General features: G+C 51.2%; 1 protein-coding gene across 6 annotated transcripts in view; it reads left to right on the top strand.

Moving 5' to 3' along the window:
• Nucleotides 1-22,950, top strand: part of MICAL2 (microtubule associated monooxygenase, calponin and LIM domain containing 2) — a 181,519-nt gene that overhangs the window by 43,089 nt on the left and 115,480 nt on the right. For all 6 annotated transcript variants that reach the window (XR_337220.2, XM_027767848.1, XM_006167425.2 and 3 more), the window contains exons 6-15: nucleotides 1,179-1,279; nucleotides 4,838-5,095; nucleotides 6,456-6,571; nucleotides 7,337-7,463; nucleotides 8,075-8,165; nucleotides 9,254-9,401; nucleotides 11,093-11,292; nucleotides 11,678-11,784; nucleotides 18,059-18,127; nucleotides 22,175-22,321. Coding sequence is in view for 5 of the 6 variants with exons in the window: in XM_027767848.1 (XP_027623649.1) it covers nucleotides 1,179-1,279; nucleotides 4,838-5,095; nucleotides 6,456-6,571; nucleotides 7,337-7,463; nucleotides 8,075-8,165; nucleotides 9,254-9,401; nucleotides 11,093-11,292; nucleotides 11,678-11,784; nucleotides 18,059-18,127; nucleotides 22,175-22,321 (1,364 nt within the window). In the remaining variant the exon portion in view is untranslated. The remainder of the gene's footprint in view (nucleotides 1-1,178; nucleotides 1,280-4,837; nucleotides 5,096-6,455; nucleotides 6,572-7,336; nucleotides 7,464-8,074; nucleotides 8,166-9,253; nucleotides 9,402-11,092; nucleotides 11,293-11,677; nucleotides 11,785-18,058; nucleotides 18,128-22,174; nucleotides 22,322-22,950) is intronic.

Genomic DNA, 22,950 nt, shown 5'->3' with positions numbered 1-22,950 from the left:
GCTGACACCCCAGTATGTGTCCGGGACATGACCCTCTGAGAGTCACCACAGTTGCATTATTTTATTTAGTATTTCCTTCCAGCATAGGATGTCCTTTGGGATGATTTAAATATTCTCCAACTCTCCCTTCAACTCTCTTAAAAACCAAGAAAATAAATGCTTAAACCACCAAATATAAATTACGGCAGGACATCGACTGTGTCGGTCCGAATGTTTCAGCGCGCTTCCTTTCAATGTTGCTGTGGTTGTCACTTCGGTCATGGTTTCGGAACAGTGCCTCACTCAGTGACAGCGGTGCATTTCCTCTGAGTCTCTGGGGGCCCTCTGCAGGGGTGGCTGTTTCCTACTTAACCATATTGAAGGCATTCCTATGATTACCCGGCGTGCCTTGTGTTGAATGCTATGTCGCCATGTCTGCTCCTGGCTCTCCCTTCACATAAGCTAAGCCAGTGGTTCTCAGACTTGAGCACAAATCAGAGTTGCAGAGAGAGCTTGTCACAAGCCAAAGCCAGCTCTGGCCCCACTGCTTCTAGTCCGGTAGGTCTGGGCTGGGGCCTGATGATTTACATAGCTTGAGAGTTCTCAGGTACCACCCTTCCCAAACCACTGAGCTATGTTCCATCTCACAGCTTGGTTTTAAATGCAGAAACCTCATCTGTAAAATGGTTTGCAATGGGTGGAAAGTGCGAAAGGATACATCCCAGCCTTCTAACCGGAATTGTTTTCGTGCCTGGGTTTTCACATACAAGCAGGAAAATGGCAGCAACAGGACCTCGCTTAGCGTTTGGAGAATCCTTGTAGCTCCATGGGGCTATGGGCACAGGGAGGGCATGGTGGATGGGACCTGGAGTTAGACAGGCTTGGGTTCAAATCCTGACTGTGTCGTTTCTTAGCTTCCACGACCATGGCCAGCTCTCAGCCTTCCTGCAACATGCACACAGCTCTTCCTCAGAACTACTGGTCCACAATCTGCAAACATTGTGAATTTTAAAAGAAATCATGCCTATCAGCTAGCTGCTTTGACTTGGGTAATTCTAGCACTCTGCTTTAGCTTCTCCAGGTTTGTAGGTCTTTAAAATGTGTCTAACATGAATATTCTGCAGGAAATAAGAAACCATGACGAGGCAAAGTCAGGGCCGAGGCAATGGTACTGAGTCTGGAAACACTTCTCTCTGCAGGGATTGACCTGGAGAACATTGTTTACTACAAGGACTGCACTCACTATTTTGTCATGACAGCCAAGAAGCAGAGCCTGCTCGACAAAGGCGTCATCATTAATGTACGTACCTATGATTTCCCAGCCATCTTTCCCTGGCGACCTGGGCTGGTAGCATCAGCAGGTCTGGGGCAGACATTGTCCTGCCGGGAACCAGGCACAGGGTGGAAGGTGCCTACTGCCCTCCTTCCCCTTGGGTTGCATGAGTGGTGGGTGAAGGAGTCCACACCAGTATGTACGTGTGGTGCTGGGAGACCTCCACCCAGGTGTGAATGTGGATCCACCGAGCCGTCTCCTTCCCCATGTCTCCTTCAGCCCCCTCTCTGGGAGGTCACATGTTCTTTGGAGGCAGATAGGGGCTCCTTTTCCTAGCAGGATGCAGAGATGCTTTCACTTGTAAACTTCCTGCCGTGGCCATCGTCACGGTGTGGAGGAAAGCTCACGACTGGAGTTGAATCTTGGCTCTGCCATGCGCTGACTCAGGAAAGCAGGCAAGCTGTCTATGCTTTCTGACCCTCAGTCCGCACATTTACAAGACAGGGGGAAGCGTTTCTGTGGGAGAGGGTTCCTGGGAAAGGCAAATAAAGAGATTTACGTAGAGCACCTAGCCCAGAGCCCAGATCGCGGTGGGCCTGCAGGCCTCGTTGAAGCACCTGCTTTGTCGTCCTGCTGTCCCCCTGCCCTCTGCTCCTGGCTGCGTGTCTTCACGCGCAAGCACAGAGCAGGATTGCAAGGGAGATGCACACAGGATGGTGGTCCCGAGACTGGATGCTTTGTCCAGATTTCAACCCTCCCATCCCTGCTGCTGTCTCTGCTACTGGATCCTCAAGATAAGGATCTTGCAGTTCCCGGCCAGCCTGCTCTCCGGGTATTGGCCTGCAGTCCAGGCAGCACGAGGCCATTCACTGGTGCTTGTCAGAGAAGAAGGCACCTATCTTGTGTTGGCAGCCAGCCGGCGGCATTAGTAACCCAGCCCTCCCCTGGGCCTCCTCTGCATTGGCTCAGGTCTTTGCTGAGAGTCCGGGTGGTGGACAGACGCTGTGAACAGGGGCTGGTGAAGCTGTGACACACACCAGCTGATGGGTGGGCACTGGCCTTAGGCTCTGGTGCCCCTCTGCTACCTAGTCAGCCTCAGGAGGAGGTGTCCCCATCTCTCCTCAGCCCCACAGGCATCTCTCCTGAAATGGCCTCCTTCGCCGTGTCAGATAGTGAAGGCCCACTCCGGGTACAGGTGCAATGGGCACCTGGGCAGAGGAGGGGCTGGGCAGTGAGGTAGGTTATGACTTGGGTTTTGTGTCTCACCAGCCAAGTCCCCTGGGATACTGGGTCATCCCAGGGCATGTGTGATGACATGTTCCTCTTGACAACTTGATGCCCTCGCAGATGTCAAAGCCCCTCCATGCTCTGTCTCGGACTCTCCATTGGGCATGAGTGAATGAAGACAGCTCGCTCTGTTCCCGAGGGGCTGTGGAGGAGCTAGGAGAAGACCCCTGCTCCTGCCTGGGACGCCCCCACCAGGTGTTGTCTTCACTGGATAGCATCTGCCTTCGCCTGTCACTTGGTCACCTTGGGGGTGCCTGGGGCGTGTTTGGAGGATAAGGAGGTGCATCGAAACCACTCTGTTCACTGTAACCCCAAATCATTCTACACCTTCAGGGGTGGGAGGTGATCTTGTGACTGTCGGGACAAGCATCAGAAAGGAACCCCAGTAATAGGAACGGGTTCTGGAGGGAGGCTCCTAGACAGTGCAGTTGGGGGATATGGCTTAGATGTGGCAATATTAGCATTTCGGGACAGGTTATTTGAAATCACGGCTGTTTAGAAAATTGAGAGAGGAAGTCACACCGGGGTAGGTGAGGAGGTTGTGTCTGTTAAAACCTTGGAAGTGCACTAGCTGGTGCCGTGGGTGAGTCAGGGTGAAATTCAGCGTGTGTGTATTGCATGTCTCAGGAGTCACCAGGGACAGAAGTTCCTGGTCGCTGAACACAGCACAGGCCAGGCATAGGGTAGGGATCTCAGTACACTGTCTCCTGTGACCCCCAGAGGGCTCAGTGAGGTCGATGGTGTCCTTTCCATTCTACAGATGAGAAAGCAGTCGGGAGAGTTAAATCGCCTGCCCAACGTTACATGCTCAGTCAACAGCAGAGGCGGAGTTTGGCCCATTACGCCTACTGAGCCGAAAGCCTATGTTCACCTCACAACAGGCCCCTCCTTCCCAGTGCGTCACACTTTTTGTGTCACCTTTGGGAAAGTTCTTTTTTTTTTTTTTTTCCCATTCCATAAAAGTGAAAGAGAGAGAGACAGAAGAAAAACAGGCACGCCTAATCGGTCCTTATGCCACAATTCATCCCCGGTTCCAGCTGGCCTAGATCACAGGTACACACACACACACACACAGGGTTCTCAGGGAGGTCTCTGGATGCCAATCCAGGACCTTTCCCTGCACGGCCAGTTGCATTACCACTATGCCTCCACCTGACCCAGGCAAGGTAGTCTTTTAGTTTAGTGTTTAATTCTTCTCTTCATTTCTTCCCTGCCTCCCCCCTCCTAGTTTTTGCCACTCACTGGAGAGAGAAAAGGAGAGAGAGAGAAAGGGAGAAAAGCACCCCCCATGGGGAATGGCCATACCACAATCCCTTCTTCTCCATCTACTTCCCCCGACCCCAGCTTTGGGTTTGGTGCACACACACGTGCCTGGAGTGTTTTCCAAGCTGCCAGGTCTGGGACTCCACACTGCCGTCCCTGTTGGATCCAGCTGCCGTAGCCACCACGCCACCATCTGCGCTTGATTTTAGTTCCTCGAACCACACAATGAGCAAATCGGACTGTGGGAAAATTCTGAATGTCCTTGCTTTACTCAATCCCCGCCTTCCTGTGGCTCTTTGTCAGTGTCCCTCCAGGATGGAAACCCTAGTCCTCTAAGCTCAGGGCTTTCCACCCCTAGCAGGGAGTCTGACAATTAATACTCCAAGAGCAAAACCAAGCCCTGAGCAGCCTCAGCATGTCGGGGGAACAGGGAGCTGATTCTGGAGAGAGAGTGTGAGAGTTACATTAGCACCCGTGTGCTTTCTGGGCTTGTGTGACTACTAAACAGAGTCCCTGAACCACCTTAGCTTGGCTCAATCCATTATAAATCATACTTAAAGACTCACTCTCGTGTCTTCTAATTATATTCAAAGCTATCCCAAGAACTAGCCTGATGAAATGCAGTTCTTGCTCACTGCAAAATCATTATCAAATACACCATTTATTACAACTCTGTGTTCTCTGTTGAAATTCCTACATGAGACGGATCTTCTAGCACTTAGTGCCAGGAAAAACTTGCCTTCTCTGAGGAATTTCTATGCTTCCTTCTTTCTGATAAAGAAAGTTCTGTGACAATCACGTTTCCCTTTTGCCATGGTTGCCAGGAAGCTCCCAGCCAACGCTGACGCTTAATCGCAACTGCGTGAACCCTCTCAGCTGGCTGATTGGTTTCCTCTTTATTCCCTTGGCCCTGGCTTTCCATCTGTGTTTTGATTAGCCTCACTGCGCAGACCCATTCCAAGTCCTCTTGCCAAGAGGTGGGTCTATTAGCCTGGAGAGGGACAAGTTACTGCAGCGTGATTTGGTCTTTCCCAGGACTACATGGACACCGAGATGCTGCTGTGTGCGGAGAACGTGAACCAGGACAGCCTGCTGTCCTATGCCCGGGAAGCTGCCGACTTTGCCACCAACTACCAGCTGCCGTCCTTAGACTTCGCCATGAACCACTACGGGCAGCCTGACGTGGCCATGTTCGACTTCACCTCCATGTATGCCTCTGAGAACGCGGCCTTGGTGCGCGAACGACAGGCGCACCAGCTGCTAGTGGCTCTTGTGGGTGACAGCTTGCTCGAGGTATGCCTGTGTGGAGAGACCCTCTCTCGCTCCATGAAACAGAGCGTGCGCTTATGTTCCGGTTGCCGACAGCTGCTGTCGGGAGCCGGGCAAGGTCAGGCTCTCCTTCAGCCGGCAGGACCCAGTCAAGCCCATCCTGGCCTCAGAGCCTGCCCTTTCTCTGACGTCGGAGGAGCCTGTGTGGATGTGGGGAACCTCCTCTTGCACCTCTCGGTTCTTCTAGGCTGACTTCACTGTTCAAGTCTGAAATTAGGCAGCCCTGGTGTGGCCCCCCGTTCGCCATGCTTCTCAGAATGTGTAAACCCTCAGTTGGGCCAACACTCCTTCCTTCCACGAGTGGCCCTTGGTGGCCTTTCAACATGGCGATCACATGGTGTACCAGAGAGGCGTGTGGGCTCCATAGTCTAGCTCCCTCTCATGGCCTCCCTGCTGTGTTTTTCCCAGAAAACCTGCAAGAGCAAAGACCATTAGATTAAATGCATGTTTTCAGAAGGGATCATTTTTACTTTTTGTATAAGCTTTGACCAAAACATGTTTATGTGTTTGTCCCAAGGTCAGAGCCAAATTCCAAGCCATGGTTCTGGTGCTCAGGGAACAGGTCAGGTAGCGCTCAGTGGGTTGCGTGGGCCCTTGGCACCATCCTGCATGGACTCTCCCCAGGCTGCCTGGCTGAGCCTCAGCACCTGCCCACATGGTCCCTGTCTCCCTGCCCAGTTTTGTCTCTCCCTGTGTCTTCCCAGCTCTCAGCTGGAGCCAAACTAGCCAGGTTGTTCTTCCCCCAGGCTCAGCCATTGCCGTAGCGCTCAGTGGGTTGCGTGGGCCCTTGGCACCATCCTGCATGGACTCTCCCCAGGCTGCCTGGCTGAGCCTCAGCACCTGCCCACATGGTCCCTGTCTCCCTGCCCAGTTTTGTCTCTCCCTGTGTCTTCCCAGCTCTCAGCTGGAGCCAAACTAGCCAGGTTGTTCTTCCCCAGGCTCAGCCATTGCCAGCTGTGTGCCCTTGCCCTTACCGTTCCCAATGGGGCCAGGTCGGAATCCCATCCATGGTCAGGATCCACATAAATGCAGCTTAGATGAGGCATAATCTGATTTCAAGTCCCTCTCCTGGGTGGGTACTTGTTTCCCCCGAGCCCTGAGGCAGTTTTGCTATCCCTGCATCCTAGCACCCTAAACTTGACTTTGCGCTGCAGAGATTTGTGTTTGTGGTGAATCCTTGTGGGTAGCAGGATCCCTGCCCTGTCACCTCTCTGTCCCTCCAGTGCCCTGCACAGGCCTGACCATCAGTGAGTGTGGGACTGGGTGGGATCGTCCGCTGGGAGACGTTAGGATCAGCCGGAACGTTGCCTGTTTTCTTTCGCAGCCGTTTTGGCCCATGGGCACGGGTTGTGCCCGCGGCTTCCTGGCAGCCTTCGATACAGCGTGGATGGTGAAGAGCTGGGACCAGGGTACCCCTCGTCTGGAGCTGCTAGCCGAAAGGTGAGTTTTGACAGTGGGGCTCCTGATTGGGAGTCAGGCTCAGAAGCCCACACAGAAGGGGATGACGGGCTGTCAGGCACCTCCCTAGCCCCTGAGCCCTCTTCCTGCCTTCACTCGTGTGGCCTGATCTGACTGACGGAGTCTCTGCAGGATATTTCCTCTGCCGTGATCTGCCACCTTCAATGACTTTTTCTGGTGGCCAAAGAGACCCTTTACATGGGGTGCCCCTAAAATTGAGTGCACAGGTGCCCAAGAGCCTGAGAGGTTTATTGAAGGGACTCTCCCAGGGCAGCACAGAGTGTCCCGCCTGGCTTGGGTCGGGTTCCCTGACCTCTCAGGCCTTTCCCACTGCTGAGGGCCTGGGCTTCTCCCAGCCCCTGCTGCTGGCTATGGCGCTGGACAGCTGGCGGACTGGGGGAGGCAGGGCTGGCAGGTAGAGACAGGCTTCTGAGGGTCTTGGGTGTGGAGGCCTGTGGTCATGGGGGCCAGGCCCTATGAGGCAGTGTGGCACAGTGGTGTTACAACACCACCACAGGTCACCATGCAGCCAGGCCTGCAGCCATGCCTTTTTCCTGGGAGCAGCCAGTGTGCCCACCTTCCGAGAGGAAGACCTCTTCTACCCTCCCCCTGCCTTCAGATCTCAAAAATCACTCGTGCCAGGCATTTCAGGGAGGGTGATACAAACCCAGGGAAGGAGGGTGGATGTGGAGAAAGGCCTGAGGGAGTGAGAGCCAGCCCTAACCCCTGGACCTCGCCTCTCTCCAGAGAAAGTCTGTACCGGCTATTACCTCAGACCACCCCAGAGAACATCAACAAGAACTTCGAGCAGTATACGCTGGACCCAGGGACACGGTACCCAAACCTGAACTCAAACTGTGTCAGGCCCCATCAGGTAAGGCTGCCCTGTGGCTCTGTCTGGATTCTCTGCACTGAACAGTGAGGAGTCAGGGAGGGTCACTTACAATCTTGGCACATTCTCGGGCCTGAGGCCTATTGGTCTGAGCTGGGACTAGCTAGGCCCTTTGTCCAGAGAAGTCACAGGAGTACAGCTGAGTCAGCAAGCTCTCTAGCCTACAGGAGAGGACTAGAATGCACATGGGTGTATGTATGCATGTGTGTGCATACACCTACATGTGTGAATTTGCCACTTTGCACACACCTTGCCGACCACCTCTCTCAAATAATCTACTTAGCCAGATGCCCTTTCTTCTTACCACCATGGCCCTGCCATCCATTTTTCCTGCCATTCACTCAGAAACACCCAACACCCAATAGAATGATGTGAATTTTTAAGTCAAGTATAAATGCTCACACTCAGTGTTCCTGTACTTGGCTCATTATGGAGGCTCACTGCATATGGCTCAGGTTGCTTGGGTTCCCTTGCACCCAACATCTGGGAAAACAGTGGTAGGCACTACATTGGGGGTGGGGCAGGTTTAGGGTCCCTGAGACTACAATTTGGGGGATGCTGATGGGCAGGTATGTGGTCTTTCTTGCTCATAGGTGAAGCATCTGTACATCACTAAGGAGCTGGACCGCTACCCTCTCGAGCGGCTGGGCTCAATAAGGAGATCCGTCAACCTCTCTAGGCGGGGTAAGTGGTCCTCCTGGGAGCCTGGCCAGGTCCCTGGAAGTGGCTTTGCAGGGAGGAGGCCTGATCATGGCCCTGGTGACCCAGGCTCTGCAGCCAGTCTGGCCCTGCCCTAGGACCTATGTGACCTTGGGTAGGCGCGTTCCCTCTCTGTACTTTATTGTCCTCATCTGTAAGACCAAGGAAGGCCAGCAGCTCCCGTAGAACCCTCATGAGAATAAGAGGCATTGATCTTTGTGGAGCAAACATCTAACTGTGGGGTTACATCACTGGGGCTTGTTTTTGTTTTCCTGCTGTTTTCAGTATGAGTGTCTTATCCCCCCCAACTGGATAACGAGCTCTGTGTGCATAACCTTTTTCCTGGTCTGGGCTAGCACAATGCTGGGCACAAGTCTGGTGCGCAACAGCAGGTGAAGGGATGATGAAATGAATAACCTCCCTTTGCCCAGGCCATGCTCCTGCTCCCTGGCTACCGGTGCCTGCCCAGACCTCACCTCCTCTCCTGTAGTAGGCAAGCACCCACCTTCGTCTGTACACCACACACCCTGCTGCTACAATAACCGTTTATTACAATCAATTATTTTCTGTTACACAAACACAGCAGGTTTTCTAGATTCTTGGCCACTGCACAGTCTTTTCTGTCTTCCTGGAGTGTGGCTTTCTATCTTATCAGCACCGTCACCTCCGCCATAATACTGTTCTTTACAGAGTTCTTCTCTCCAGGCAGACTTGGGGCAAACCTACTTATGTACCCCCAGGGCACCCTGTTTCTCTGTCACTGCAACAATGTCATTGTCACCTCCTCCTCTGTCTTTCCCGCTAGGTGAGCAGTTGCTGGCAGAGTCTGTGTTCCCAGCCTCTAACCTGAAGCCCCACCACAGCAGGTCTTAGGGACTCCATGGGGGGAGAGTGCGCTTCCTGTCTCAGCATCCTGCCCTCCCCCCAAACTCTTGTCTGGGCTTCCAGGCAGCCACCCCCAGGGGGCTGCACCTCTGTCAATGCCCCCAGCCAGGCAGCAAAGGAGAGGATTCCCAGGAGCTGCCTGAGAACCCCCAGAACTTCACTCTCTGTGCTATGCTCCCTTCCTGCAGAGTCAGACATCCGGCCCAACAAGCTCTTAACCTGGTGCCAACAGCAGACCGAGGGCTACCAGCATGTCAGCGTCACCGACCTGACCACGTCCTGGCGCAGCGGCCTGGCCCTGTGTGCCATCATCCACCGCTTCCGGCCTGAGCTGATGTGAGTCAGGGCCTGGGCTGGACCGCGGAGCAAGGGTAGCAAGGCGACTCTGGATGTGGAATCTCACAACTTGGTTCAGTAGTTCTCTTGACCTGATTTCAACTTGAGCTCTTTCTTAAATTGTTGTCTTTTCTCTTCACATTAATCACTCTGTCTGCAACATGTTTGATCTGTGTCCTTTTTTAAAAGGATTATTTATTTAATTTTATTTATTATTATCATTTTTTAGTTTGACCAGAGAGAGACAGAGAGAGAGAGAGCAAGTGAGAAAGCAAGCCACCAGGTCCAGGACTTGAACCATTGTCGAGACCATATGGGAGTTCAGTACTTCAGCCTTCATTGCCGGCCCAGTCTGTGTTCTTAATACATGAGGCTAAAAATTGGCCCAGGCTCAGTGATTGCACTCTGACCCCAGCCCTACCCATTGCCACACTGAGAAGGTCTGAGCATTTGTACCTTGGAGCTCTCCCTCAAGGGAGGAATTACTGGGGAGACCTAGTTCTATTAGCTGGTTGAAGGGGTTACAGGGAGAAGAATTGGGTTTGAGACTCAGATCCATTGGCTGTGGGCCACTGCCCAGCCACTTGTCTTCTCTGAGTTTTGGATTCTTCAGCTATAGATTGCGAGTCATGGCAGAGTCGATGGGAAGATTAGACTCTGGTGATGTCCATTTGCATTTAAATTCATAGCAGTAGAACCTCACATCCATGTACAATCCCTCAGAAAAGGCTGGAAGGGGGACCAGCAGTTAGCGTAATGGCTGTTGCTGGATTCCCATGTAGTCGACCGCGGTTCGAGCCCCAGACCCGGTGGCTTAAACTCACGCTGGGCACATGTGCGTGCATGCCCAAGATCCTGAGAGGAGAATGGAGGAGAAGGGATTGCGGCATGGCCATCCCCCCTGGGGGGTGATTTCTCGCTTTTGTCTCTCTGTCTCTCTCTGTCTGTCTGGCGAGCGCACGAGCACGATAGCAAAAACCTCTCCAAAAAAAGAAAAAAGAAAAGGCTGGAAGGAAACCAAAGATTTAGGGAATAAGTTTGCCTTGAGAAGAGGATGTAACTCTCACTTTTTAAATTTATGGTATACATAACTTTATTTATATTGTTAAGATTTTGCCATAGGGCATGTGTACACTCTGGAGAGAAACAGAGAGAGTGAAAAGGAAAGTGAGAAATCTCTCACTCAGGGTGGCGGGGGAGGGACAGTCATGCCGCAGTCCCTTCTCCATTCTCCTGCTGAGACTTTGGGCATGTATGCCACTGGCATGATTTTCAAGCCACCAGGTCCCAGACCGGAGCCGTGGTCAGCCATGTGGGAGTCCTGCACCTTAACCACTTATGCCACCTGCTACTCCAAGTCCATACTATTTTTGGAATTAAAAAGAAAAAAATAAGGGAAATATTTAAATCGCAACTTGTTCATAAGTTTCCCGAAGGTTTAAACCATTTTCTGATGGCTTCAGGCCAGGCAGCAATGACAGCATCATGGCTCCAGCCTGATTTGGTCCTGCGTGAGGGAATGGCGGTGTCAGCATCTTCTGGGGTGGTAGGGTGCGAATGGGGTGAGGGCCGGAGATGCTGCTCCTTTGCCCTCTCTCACACCTAGAGACACCTGGAAGTCACCCCTCAGTGCCCAGGCCATCCCCCCACCTCTTCTTCCTGAACTTCTCCACCTCGTTTTGACCCTCTAGCAACTTCGACTCTCTGAATGAAGACGAGGCTGTGGAGAACAACCAGCTGGCGTTCGACGTGGCTGAGCGTGAGTTTGGGATCCCTCCAGTGACCACTGGCAAAGAGATGGCATCCGCCCAGGAGCCCGACAAGCTCAGCATGGTTATGTACCTCTCCAAGTTCTACGAGCTCTTCAGGGGCACCCCACTGAGGCCTGTGGGTAAGCACTTCGAGAGGCTGTGCTTGGTCCCTAAGCTATCTCTGTCCGTGTCCCTGAGTTTGGCTGCCCCAACCCTGGTGTCATCTGTTCTGGGACTGATCAGTGTCTTCTTTTTGACTTCGAGGCCAAACACAGGCAGCACCACCTACCCAGACCCAGTGTGTGTAGGTGGGTCTGTGGTAAGGTACCACGTGGGGCTCACCTGCTCCGTCACAAAAGCGGTCACCGATCGAGTTCCCTCACCTCTCTGACCAGGCCACTCACGTCTGCGGTGTGGGGGGAGGGAATTATTTTAGAGGGTCCTTGTTATAATGACACCCCCCTGGTTACAAATACTTCCTGGACCCAGGATCCAAATGTCAGCGGTGCTTTTATTGCCTAACAGATTCTTGGCGCAAAAACTATGGAGAAAATGCTGACCTCAGCCTGGCCAAATCTTCCATTTCTAATAACTATCTCAACCTCACCTTTCCAAGAAAGAGGACCCCACGAGTAAGTGTCGACCTGCTCTTTGTTTTCGTCCTCATTGTCCGTGGCTGGGCTCTGGGCAGGGAGACTGTCCTATTCTCTGTTTATGCTGATTAATTACCCAGATCCAGTGCAGGAAAGATGGGAGTAAAACTCAGCGTAGGAACTGCTTTGGCAAGTTCTCCTTGGCACTGGGTAGCTGGCGTCAGTGATTTCAAGGCTCTGGACTCCTACATGGCTGACTGCGGTTTGAGTCCCGGGCCTGACAGCTTAAACATCACACTGGGATCATGTGTATGCATGCCCTAAGTTCCAAGAGGAGAATGGAGGAGAAGGGGTTGTGTGTGGCCATCCCCCCGGGGATGATTTCTCACTTTTCCTCCCTCTGTCTCTCTCCGGTGAGCACACACATCCTGTGTCAAAAGCCTTAAAAAAACAAAAATAAATAAAAATAAAAAGTGGTTACAGGAAGGGCATGGGAGAGGGCAGAGAGGACATGCTGGTGAGTGTTTATAAGATTAGCTCTGCCTGTTGAAGAGTGGGGACGGGACAGCTCTCACTTGGCTAAGCAGTGTGGATCGGGGGTGAGGACTGCTAGTCGTGTGCTGGCAGAGGCGTGTGGGGGCGATGCCGTGTGTTAAACGATCTGTGCTGTTCGTCTTATTTACTCACTTGCCAAATGTCTACCCGGTCCTACTCCGTGCAACTTCAGGGCTGTAGTTTCTGTCTGTTCTTAATGACAGGACAAAATATACAGACACGAGTACTATGTGGACCTCACCTTTGAGGAGTTCAGAGCCTACTAAAGAGGTTCCCAGACTTTCCTGAGTTAGGGAACCCTCTGTGTCTCTGTAACTTTCCTCACGGTGCTCTCGATCAAGATAAATACCTAAAATTCTGTATGTTAATTACTGGGTTGTCAGGGAAGTCATGACACATTTTTCTATAGAAAAACAGAAAAATACCTCGTGGCTTTCCTGACAACCTAATAGTTAAGTCCAAATCACTTAGTAGTATTTTGCAAGGTGTCAGATAGACATCACTGTGTTTCCCAGGAAAATGTAAAATGTCTTGTGGCTCCTCTGGGAGTCCACTGTGGTGCCACAGGGTACCTTGGTACACCGTTTGAAAGCCACAGGCCCAATGAGCAATGACAATTTCGCTTGAATAATAACCTCTCCGTGGGAAGTATAATATACATTCTATTTAACGTGCCCATTTTACCGATAGAAATGGAGGCCCAGAGAGGCGGAGTGCCTTGTTCGCGGTCACACCCACTTAGTTGCGACACATTGCTTTCATCCCTACGCCGCCACCACGCTTCCTCCACTCCTGCTCAGGGCATGCAGAAGTGATGTGAGTTTGACCTTGGAGTCTCATTGGAAAGATAAGCTACCAGGAAAATAGGGTGAAGACCAAGAGCCCGTATCAGAACCTTGGAGAGCAAGGGAATTTAAGGGACTGGCAGAGGTAGAGTAGCCAGTGGAAAGAAGAAGGGGAAGGAGCCGTTGGAAAGCCAGGAGAATTTTCTACCGCATGGATCCAGGGGACAATGGTAGACAGCAGGGACGCCAGGCACAATCAGGGCTGAGGAGGGACCATGGGTTGGAAGGTTGGGAACTGTCAGGACAGCAGGCGAATGTGAGGACTGAGACCAGGTGGAGAAGTTGTGAGGTGGTCCATGAGAGTAGAGGAGAGAAGAGGGGTCAAGGAGACTGGGGCCAGAGCAAGGTCCCTCGCTGGGGCAGGAGTAGGGGCACCTTGGGACAGGGGTAAGGACCTCACCCAGAACTTGCTGCCCCCTCCCAAATGGCAGGGCATCCTCCACTGACACAGCAGCAAACCGCAGGCCTCAATGTGTCTCTGAGTCTCTCCAGATCGCCGACAACCTCTCCACCCCAGCCAGTCCTGCCTTGTCATGCCAGGCTTCCACCAGGGTGGGGCAGGGCCTGCGGCTTCTTTTCTTTCCCCAGCTGTGTGAGCCGAGGTCACTTTTTCCACTGCACCCTGGGCTCCCTGCTCCCTGGAATGTCAGTGTGGCAGCAGCTGTGTGCTAACTCTGGTGGGGATCCTCAAAACCCCTACTCCTCCCTGCCTACAGGAAGGCATAGGCTGGGGAGGCAGGGCTGGGGAGGGAAAGTGTGCAGGTCTGCAGGGCTTCCCTGGGAGCAGCCCAAGAAGCTGTTTCTGGCTATTTTCCTCCTCTGCTTTCTGAGCTGCCCTGACTTGGAGGCATGTGGCAGGGGTTGGAGAGGGGAGCTGCAATGCCCACTCTGTGCCCCACTGAGCCAACGCTATCTTCTGGAGCCCAGTCATCAGCTTGGTCTACCAAGAAGACCAGCCAGTTTTCTTTGAAGCCTGTGGACCCCAGTTTTAGGCTGCTCTGTTCCAAGAAGCCAGTGCAGTCTCTCCGGAAGCTCTCCGAGCTACACGTTTACTGCTCTTCTCCATTCTCTGTCACTCCCACCACTTAGTCCAGAGGGGACAGCGAAGGACGTTTAACCCTTTCACTGGCCAGACCTCTGTTTATAGAGTGACCGAATGGAAACACCCCAGCCAGCACTGGTAGGACATGGAGAGAAGGATGGTCAAGAGTTAGGGGTCAACAATACAGCCAGGCCCTTCAGGGGCTGAGGCTCAGTCCTTGTCCCTCTGACTCTATTGGGAAATGCTCTGCCTGGCCCATTTTAAACCATGCCTAGTCTCCTCTGCTATGTGTCCACTGGCTGCCCATATTGAGAGGGTTTAAAACACACAGACCTGATTTCTCCCACATCCCTATTTAGGGCCTAAAATTTGCCCTACTCTTTGGGTAGGTAGAGGTTTGACCATTGAAGTAAGTGCCTGCCATGGGCACCGTTTGTCCTCCTCTCTCTGCTCAACCAACTGAGTGCATCATAGTGAAGCCACCAGACACTCTGCCTCGGCTAGAACTGAAATACCCCAACATGTTGTCTGCCCACCACTCAGTGCCAGCACTGTGACTGGGACCACATGGGAAGTCCCTCCTCCCACTGTGCCATATGTTGTCTTGTTGTATCTGGAGACTCATTGGTTTAGGGATCCTCTTCCAATGCTCTGTGGCCTTAATATTTCTTATGGGCAAAGAGTGCTGAGTTTCACTCCAGTGTGGATGTGCACAGACCTGTGTCTGCACACAGACTGAAATCCACATACACATCTTCTCGGTATACAGAGGCTCCACCACAGTTACACCAAGATGGCAGTACAACTAGACACGCAACCTCCAATGTTCTAGCTCTTGTGTTCTTACGGGGCAGAGATGCAGGGCAGGCTGTGCTTACACATTTCCACACTTTAGCGTGTGCACACACATGCTATCTGCACATGTAGGTTCATCTACATGCAGTCTTCCTCCTTGCCCATCCCTAGCCTCCTCCCCAACTTCCAGAAGACCGTCTTACTATGAGAATTGAGCAAGGTATAAATATTCATGTCCCATGTGGCATCTTTTTTTTGTTTGTTTGTTTGTTTTTTGGTTTTTGCTATAGGGCGCGTGCACTTGCCAGAAAGACAGAAAGAGACAGAGAGAAAGCGAGGAATCACCCCCAAGGGGGGATGGTCACGCCGCAGTCCCTTCTCCTCCATTCTCCTCTCAGGATCTTGGGCACGCACGCACACGCGCCCAGCATGAGTTTAAGCCACCGGGTCCGGGACTTGAGCTGCGGTCGACTACATGGGAGTCCAGCAACATAGCCATTACGCTAACTGCTGGTCCCTCCCATGTGGCATCTTAATCTGAAGAAGAGTCCTTGGTTCTCTGCTGAGCCAGTCTTAAGAACAGTCTTCCTTTCAAATATAGGCATTAAATTCTTTTTGTTTCAACTTATGGAGAACCTTAAAATTATGCAAGCTGGGACCAGCAGATGGTATAATCGTTATGTGGCTGGACTCTCACATGGCTGACCACACAGTTTGAGTCTCAGACAGTAGCTTGAAAAACATGGCAGGGGCATGTGCGTGTATGTGCTCAAAAATCTCAAAAAGAGGGAGACATGGAAGAGACGGACTGTGGCAATGACCATGTTACACTGGGGGGAGCAGAGGGCACTGTCCCAGACTCGGCCACTTGCTTTCTCACTCACCACTTTCCCTCTCTCTGTTTCTCTGTTTTTTGTTTTGTTTTGGTTTTTTTTTGGTTTTTTGTTTTGTTTTCTTTTTTCTTTTTTTTTTTTTTTTTTGAGAGGTTTTTGGTATAGGGTGCATGCACTTGCCAGAAAGACAGAGACAGAGAGACAGAAAGTGAGAAATCACCCCCCTGAAGGGATGGCCACACTGCAATGCCTTCTCCTCCATTCTCTTCTCTGGATCTTGGGCACGCACGCATACACACCTGGCATGAGTTTAAGCCACTGGGTTTGGAACTTGGACCACAGTTGACTACATGGGAGTCCAGCGACACAGCCATTACACCAACTGCTGGTCCCCCTCCTGAAAGATTTGAGGTCTTCTTAAGTGCTGCAGGCTACTTTTCCCAGAATGCCTTGTGTAAGCCCTGGATACCATGGCTGGCTGGGATCTGCACAGGCTCTGGCTGTTTAAACAGTCCCACCCTGGGCTGTTGAGTGCAAAAGAGAGAGTAAGATGTGTTGTTCTTTGGAGGAAAAGCCAAGTCCTCACTTAAGGTGGAAATAAAAGCACAACAGAAACCTTACGATTATGCATGAAGTGTTCTTGTCGAGGAGGACATGCTGTACTTTCCCAGACTCCCATCCCGGCCAGAGCGGCATTCATGGGCTATGGAGCCGGGAGCCCAGACAGCCTGGGCCTCTACGACCCGACATTGTTGCAAATAAGGTCATCTGTTTCTTTTGGTGTTTGCCCAAGCTTTGGGGTTGAAATAATTTCCATTCACAGAATAATGATTTATTAGAAGCTGAGGAAAATGTGGAAGGGAAGGCAGGGCTCTTTGATCTCTGGTTTTGTGCTGCCTGGGTCAAATTTTTGAACAAATATCAATGACTAAACTGTGGTTGATCTTGTCTTTTCAAAAAAAAAAAAAAATGGTGCTGGTAAACAGAGGTGGGGGCAGGGAAAGCAGGTGTTAGTGTTGGAGGCAAGGGCATGCCAAGGTACCCCGAGTAATAATTATTTCAGAACAACCAAGAGGTAAAAGATCTGCCTGTGATTGGATAAAATTAGGATTCATGGATCTGACTGGACAATAGGCCAGAACTTGACCAGATGAGTGCAGCCCTTCTCAGTCCATCCTGTAGAGGGATTCTCTGTGTATATAGGGGGCTCCCTGCAGAAGGGACACATAGACGGGGGTACATGGCTTCATGGTCCTAGGGAGCTAGCTATTTACAGAAAGCCTCAGGGACTGGACTTGTGGTAGATGGGGAAGCACAGGTAGACACGAGCCCAGTGTTGGGGATAGACTTACCCAGTAGGGTGCAGAGAAAATGCCAGAATCAGCCCCTACCTCCACCCCAGCCCATAGCATCCAGTCAACCTGTGCAACCCCCTCATTTCCATACCAGATAAGCCTGACAGCGGAGGTGCTCATGGGTAGCCCTTGCAGGAGCATTGCAACGTCCAGATTCAGGCAGCGGAGAGTGGGCTGCGAGGGGTTATCAGTGGGGCGGTCATGGCAAACTGGAATACTTTTGAGCGTGAAAGGGGACACTATTAATTAATAATTATGCTGGGGGAGGAAGACAGCTGTCCCAGCTCAATCAGAGCTGTCCCAAGCAAACTAGACTCTGTGGTCACTCTAGTCATTGGGCTGTATCCAGTGCTTATTAGAAGTTAATAGAACATTTACTAGTAGCTGTGATGATGACCAAATGCAGACTTAATTTTGCCATTAAATCCCTACACAGCTCAAGTGGGCCCTGAGAATCCCTGGAAAAGGGACCAGTGTCTCCTCTCTCTAGAAGGAGGCTCCTAGGGTGCAGAGAAAAACACATGTGGTCTCCATAAGGTAATACACTGAGAAGCCTGAGCAGACCTGGCTGTGACCTTGGTTGAGTCTCTAAATTGCTCCTATGCCAACATCACATTGCAGTGGAGATGATCCCTGCCCTAAAATATCCCAGGGATTCCTTTTGTCATGGGATGTCTCAAACCCTTTGTTTCCCCAGGTGGAGGAAGGCTCTCCCCACTGTGTCTGAGTGACGCAGTTGTCACAGTGTGAGATAACTTGTTACCGCCTCTGCCTGCAGGCTGCCAGGTGTTTGCAGGCAGGGCTATATCTCCACTGCCAGCTCAGGGGTGTTCATGGAATTGAAGCCCTTGGGCCCGTGGGCTCACCACGCTCTTTTGCCCGTTGTAGGTGGACGGTCACACTGAAGAGAGTGACATGAGCAAACGGAGACGGACAGGCTTCAGTAACCTGGACGAGGTTTGTGAGTCAGGGTTCGCTTCACAGGCTCCTCTGCAGACCACCAGTGCCCACACAGCTGCCCCAGCCGGCCTCCCTTTCCTCTGCCATGAATCAGTGGGTTCCCATTGGCTTGGTGGATAAACAGTCAAGGGTCTGGTCCTCGCCTCACCCTCACAAACTGTGGAACCTTGAGAATCGTAACCTCCTAGGGTGTGGTTCATGTCTGTAAGATGAGATGGTACAGCTGAAATACATGAAACTGCCGGATTCTTAAAAATTAACAAGGCGATGTATATAATGTGCTATCTGCCACATACATTAATCCATATTTAATCACTATGAATAGTAAGTTGTAACGAGGCATGAGCAGTTCCACTCTTCTAGTCATACTCCTCAATTTCTTCTGGGTTTTTAGTATGCAAAGCAAATGTCCCCCTGCCAACGGGTGCCACCTTCTGGGGAAAGAGAAAACTACAGGCTAGTTTTTTTGGCCAAAGGAAAGAATTCATTTCTCATCTGCTTCTGAAAATTTGGCCAGTAGAAAAAGTATCAGTTCCTACTTCCCCGAGCAACAGTTTAAAGAGACCCAAGATACACACTTTATTCAAAAGAAAGCTGTTCTAATTCCAAAAAGGCAAGCACACCTATTGTCAAGGTGGTGTCGGCTTCAGCCGGCCTCCTGGCTGATGTCAAAATGATGACTTAGCGGCGTGTGGGACCGTGTAGATGATCCATTGATACCCAGCGCATAGGATTAGAAGACATGTGTTCTATTCTACATGGTTGAATTGGTTTGATTGCTGCACGTCTTCCTGACTTTGCTGTTTGTGCCAGGGACTTGCTCCATCTCAACAGTGAACTTTATAATAAACAGAGCCACGAGGCCCACCCTGGGGGACTGCAGCTGCCTCCTACTCACCCCATTTTCTGGAACAGTCAAAGACAAGCATCGATAAAGGAAACCTGGAGTATAGTTCACATCTTAAAATGTGAATAAATTGGGAGCAGATGACATAATGGTTACTTTGCTGAACTCCACGTAGTTGACTGTGGCTCGAGTCCCAGACAGGCCTGGTGGCTTAAAACTCATGCCTGGTGCTTGCGCACGTGTGCCCAAGATCCCACCAGGAGAATGGACGAGAAGGGATTGTGGCGTGGCCATCCCCTCGGGGGTGGGGGGTGTTCTCACTTTCTGTCTCTCTGTCTCTCTGTGTGTCTCTGGCTAGTGCACACACCTATAGCAAAAATCTCTCTCTAAAAAAAAATAATAAAAGTGAATGTATTTACTCTATCCCATGAGTTCAAATCACCCTTGGCCAAAACTTTTCTAGAGCTGCTTGAGGTGCTCTCATCAAAGCTGTTACCTCCCCACCTCTCAGCTGTGATGTGAGCAAGAGGAGTGAGCAGGGAGCTAGTTAAGAGGAAGAAGCAGAGACTGGGTCATGGCTGCTGGAGGCATGTCCCGTTGCCCAGGTTACGGCTGTCCTGTTTCCCAGCGTTACCCCTGCAGGGTCTGCAAGGTGGAGAGCCAGCACCTGCTTCACTCCTACTTCCTCCAGAGAAGACTCTCTCGAGGACACTTGGTCCCCAGGGAAATCTTTTCCTGCCTTTCATCCCTGGCTTATCTGAGGGGGTGTGGGTGTTGCTTCTGCTGCTGGCAGCCAAGAGCGGAGTGGGAAGAAAATCTGGCTTGCATCTATCTTCCCCTTCTGAGATGGCTCTGGTCTCCTCAGCCTTAACAAAGTAACGATTCTTTCTGAATTCTCACTACTCCAAGTGTGGTCCAAGATCCAGCAGCATCAGCACCATCCGGGAGCTTGCCCCTACCCCCAACTACCTCCCAGAAACCTGCTGAAATGCAATCCGCCTTTGCAGATCCATCAGTTCCCAAGTGATCCATGTGCGCGTTAGTGTCTGAGAAGTGCTGGCCCAGATGGCCCACTGCCCCGCTGACTTCGGACTTGTACAAACAGCAGTTGCTGCAGCAAGCACGCCCTCTTCTCACCGAGCCGGCATTAATGTGCTCGGTCACATTTCATACCTCGAAGCAGGAAGTGCCTCTTTGCTCCGTGTTTGTCCAACACTTCAAGTTGGCAGCACATACAGGGTTCCCACAGCCTGCTACCTTAGAGGTCTTTTTAAATAACTGATGATAACTTGCCTCTTCCCATGAGTTTCTTCTTTATTTTTAAATTTAACTTAATTTGCTAGATTAATTTGCTCTCTCATGCACACACAAGAGAGAGATAGAGAAAAGGAGGGGGAGGGAAAGAAATCTCCTCCCATGGGGCATAGTCACGCCTCTATTCCTTCTCTTCCATGTCTCCTTCCTTTCAAGATTTCGGGCATGTATGCACACACACCCAGCATGTTTCTCAAGCCTCCATGTTTGGGGTTCGAACCATGCAGTTGGACACGTGGTACCGAGTTGTCTTAACCATTAAGTCACCAGCTGGCCTGAGTTTCTTCTCAATGAATGCATCTTTGTTGTCTTGAGAATGACTAGCCCTGTGAGGGAGATTCGTTGTCTCTTCGGGAAAGTTTACTGCCCCTTTGACATGGCAGGCCCATAGTACTGGGAACAGATGTTCTTATTGAACACCGATAGTTTTCACTTTTTTATTGTTAGCACATGAGGGAGAAAGATCTGATATGATATGAAGCTTCATCTTATAAAACAGCAGCACCAGTGGTCAGATCTGTGTCACCACACCAGTAGGGTAGAATGTGAAGGGGGCTTCACCTCCAGGGCATCCTTCCCTCAAACCTACAACCCCGATCTGATCAAGAGAAGAAATCAGACGATCCAGACTGAGAGGTTTTCTATAAAATAGCTGTCCAGGACCCTTTGAAGTGTCACGGTCATGAAAGGCAAGGAAAGGTGTTACAGATTGGAGGAGGCCAACAAGACATGGTGATTGGAAGCAGTGTGAGAGTCCAAATTGAAACTTGGAACAAAAAAAGGACGCGTGGAGGAAAACTGGAAAAATTCTATTTAGTCTATAACTTAATTCTTGGTCTCTCACCGGTGTTACTCTCTCGGTTTTGTTTACAGCATCATGTTTATTCCAGATGTTGAGAGCAGTAGCAGTTGGGTGAGGGGTGTGGGAAACAATCCGCTTCTCCACAACTTTCATACAAATCTAAAATTATTTTTGAGAGATTTTTTGCTATAGGGTACATGCACTTGCCAGAGAGACAGAGAGACAGAGAGACAGAAAGTAAGAAATCGCCTTCCCCCTCCCCCCAGGGAAGATGGACAACTTCACAGTCCATTCTCCTCTTGGGATGTTGGGCGCACACACATGCTCCTGGCATTTCAAGTCGCCAGGTCTTGGACTTGAACCGTGGTCCACTATGTGGGAGTCCAGCACTGTAACCACTATGCCTTCTGCTGGTCCCAATCTAAAATTACTTCTAAGTTTAAACTTAAAAAGAAAGAGAAGGAAGGAAGGAAGGAAGGAGGGAGGGAGGGAGGGAAGGAAGGAAGGAAGGAGGGAGGTTTTTTGGGAGGGAAGGAAGGAAGGAAGGAAGGAAGGAAGGAAGGAAGGAAGGAAGGAAGGAAGGAAGGAAACTACCAAAAACAGAGCATAACTGGTTGAAATTGAGGAAGAGCTACAGAGGAGGGAAGGAGCTCAGAGTCTGTGCATCGTCTGATCGACACCCCCGTGCTCCATTTATCCCCTGCCCCTCACCTCTTCTCAGCTACAGGTACATTTTGAAAACTGTCTTGCTCAACACCTCACTCTTGTATTGCATTTTTGCAACGACCATGTGAGGTGGAGTACTGCTTCCATTTTACAGAGGAGGAGACTTCAGGGGAGTGCATTGCCAAGGGCTGGGAAGTGAAAGAATCAGAATTCAGGCCCTGACTGACTGGCTTTCAAGCCCGGGAGTGAAAGTCCTGTGGAAAAACCTCTCTCTCCCATGAGCACTCCCCCAGGTAGCCTCGCTCCCTCTGCCTCACCTCCTCAAACCTTGGAAGGCGTCCTTCAGGAAACTAGTCCCAGGTCCTGATATCTGGATCCCAGGAGCCAATGACCCATGCTGTTTTGATCTTTGCAGCCTTCGTCCTTCTCCAGCCGGAGCTTGGGCTCCCAAGAGAGCGGCAGCAGTAAGGAAGGTGGCAGTCAGAACAAAGTCAAGTCCATGGCAAGCCAGCTGCAGGCCAAGTTTGAGGAGAGCACTCGGAACCCCTCGTTGCTAAAGCAGGTAAGTCATCTCAGCCGCTCACTGGACCTGCCTTTCTGGTGACCAGAACCTGCTAAGAAGTCAGCAGAGATGTTCAGGCTAGTGACCGAGTGCAGGGATTCCAACCAAGCCCAGTGATAGTGAGACTCCAGCTTCGTCCACACCAAGACTTGGGAATCTTTTCTCTAAGAGATCAGATGGCAAACTTTTCATGCTTTGGAAGTCATACTGTCTCTGTTGATACTAAGCAGCACTCACTGTGGCACAAAAGCAGGTGTAGGCAACAAGCAAATGAGTGTGATTGTGTCCCAATAAAACTTTATTTATAACAGGCAAGGGAGGGCCACCTTTAGCCCACAGGCTATAGTTGTCTTTTCAAGTTTTTGCCACAGTTGCGTACACTCACTGCAGAGAGAGAGACAGAGAGATATGGAGTGAGGGAAAGTGAGAAATAACCCCCCAGGGGGACAGCCACGCCACAGTCCCTTCTCCTCCATTCTTCTCTTGGGATTTTGGGTACGCACGCACACGCACACGCACCCGATGTGATACTCCAGCTGCCAGGTCCAGGACTCGGAGTGCAGCACCTCCACCACTGTGCCACCTGCTGGCACATGGGCTACAATTTTCTGATGTCTGTTCTGCATTAA

Source organism: Tupaia chinensis, unplaced genomic scaffold (assembly GCF_000334495.1).
Source record: "Tupaia chinensis unplaced genomic scaffold, TupChi_1.0 Scaffold144767_1, whole genome shotgun sequence".
Lineage (NCBI taxonomy): Eukaryota > Metazoa > Chordata > Mammalia > Scandentia > Tupaiidae > Tupaia > Tupaia belangeri.
This window is presented reverse-complemented; position numbering and strand designations above follow the sequence as displayed.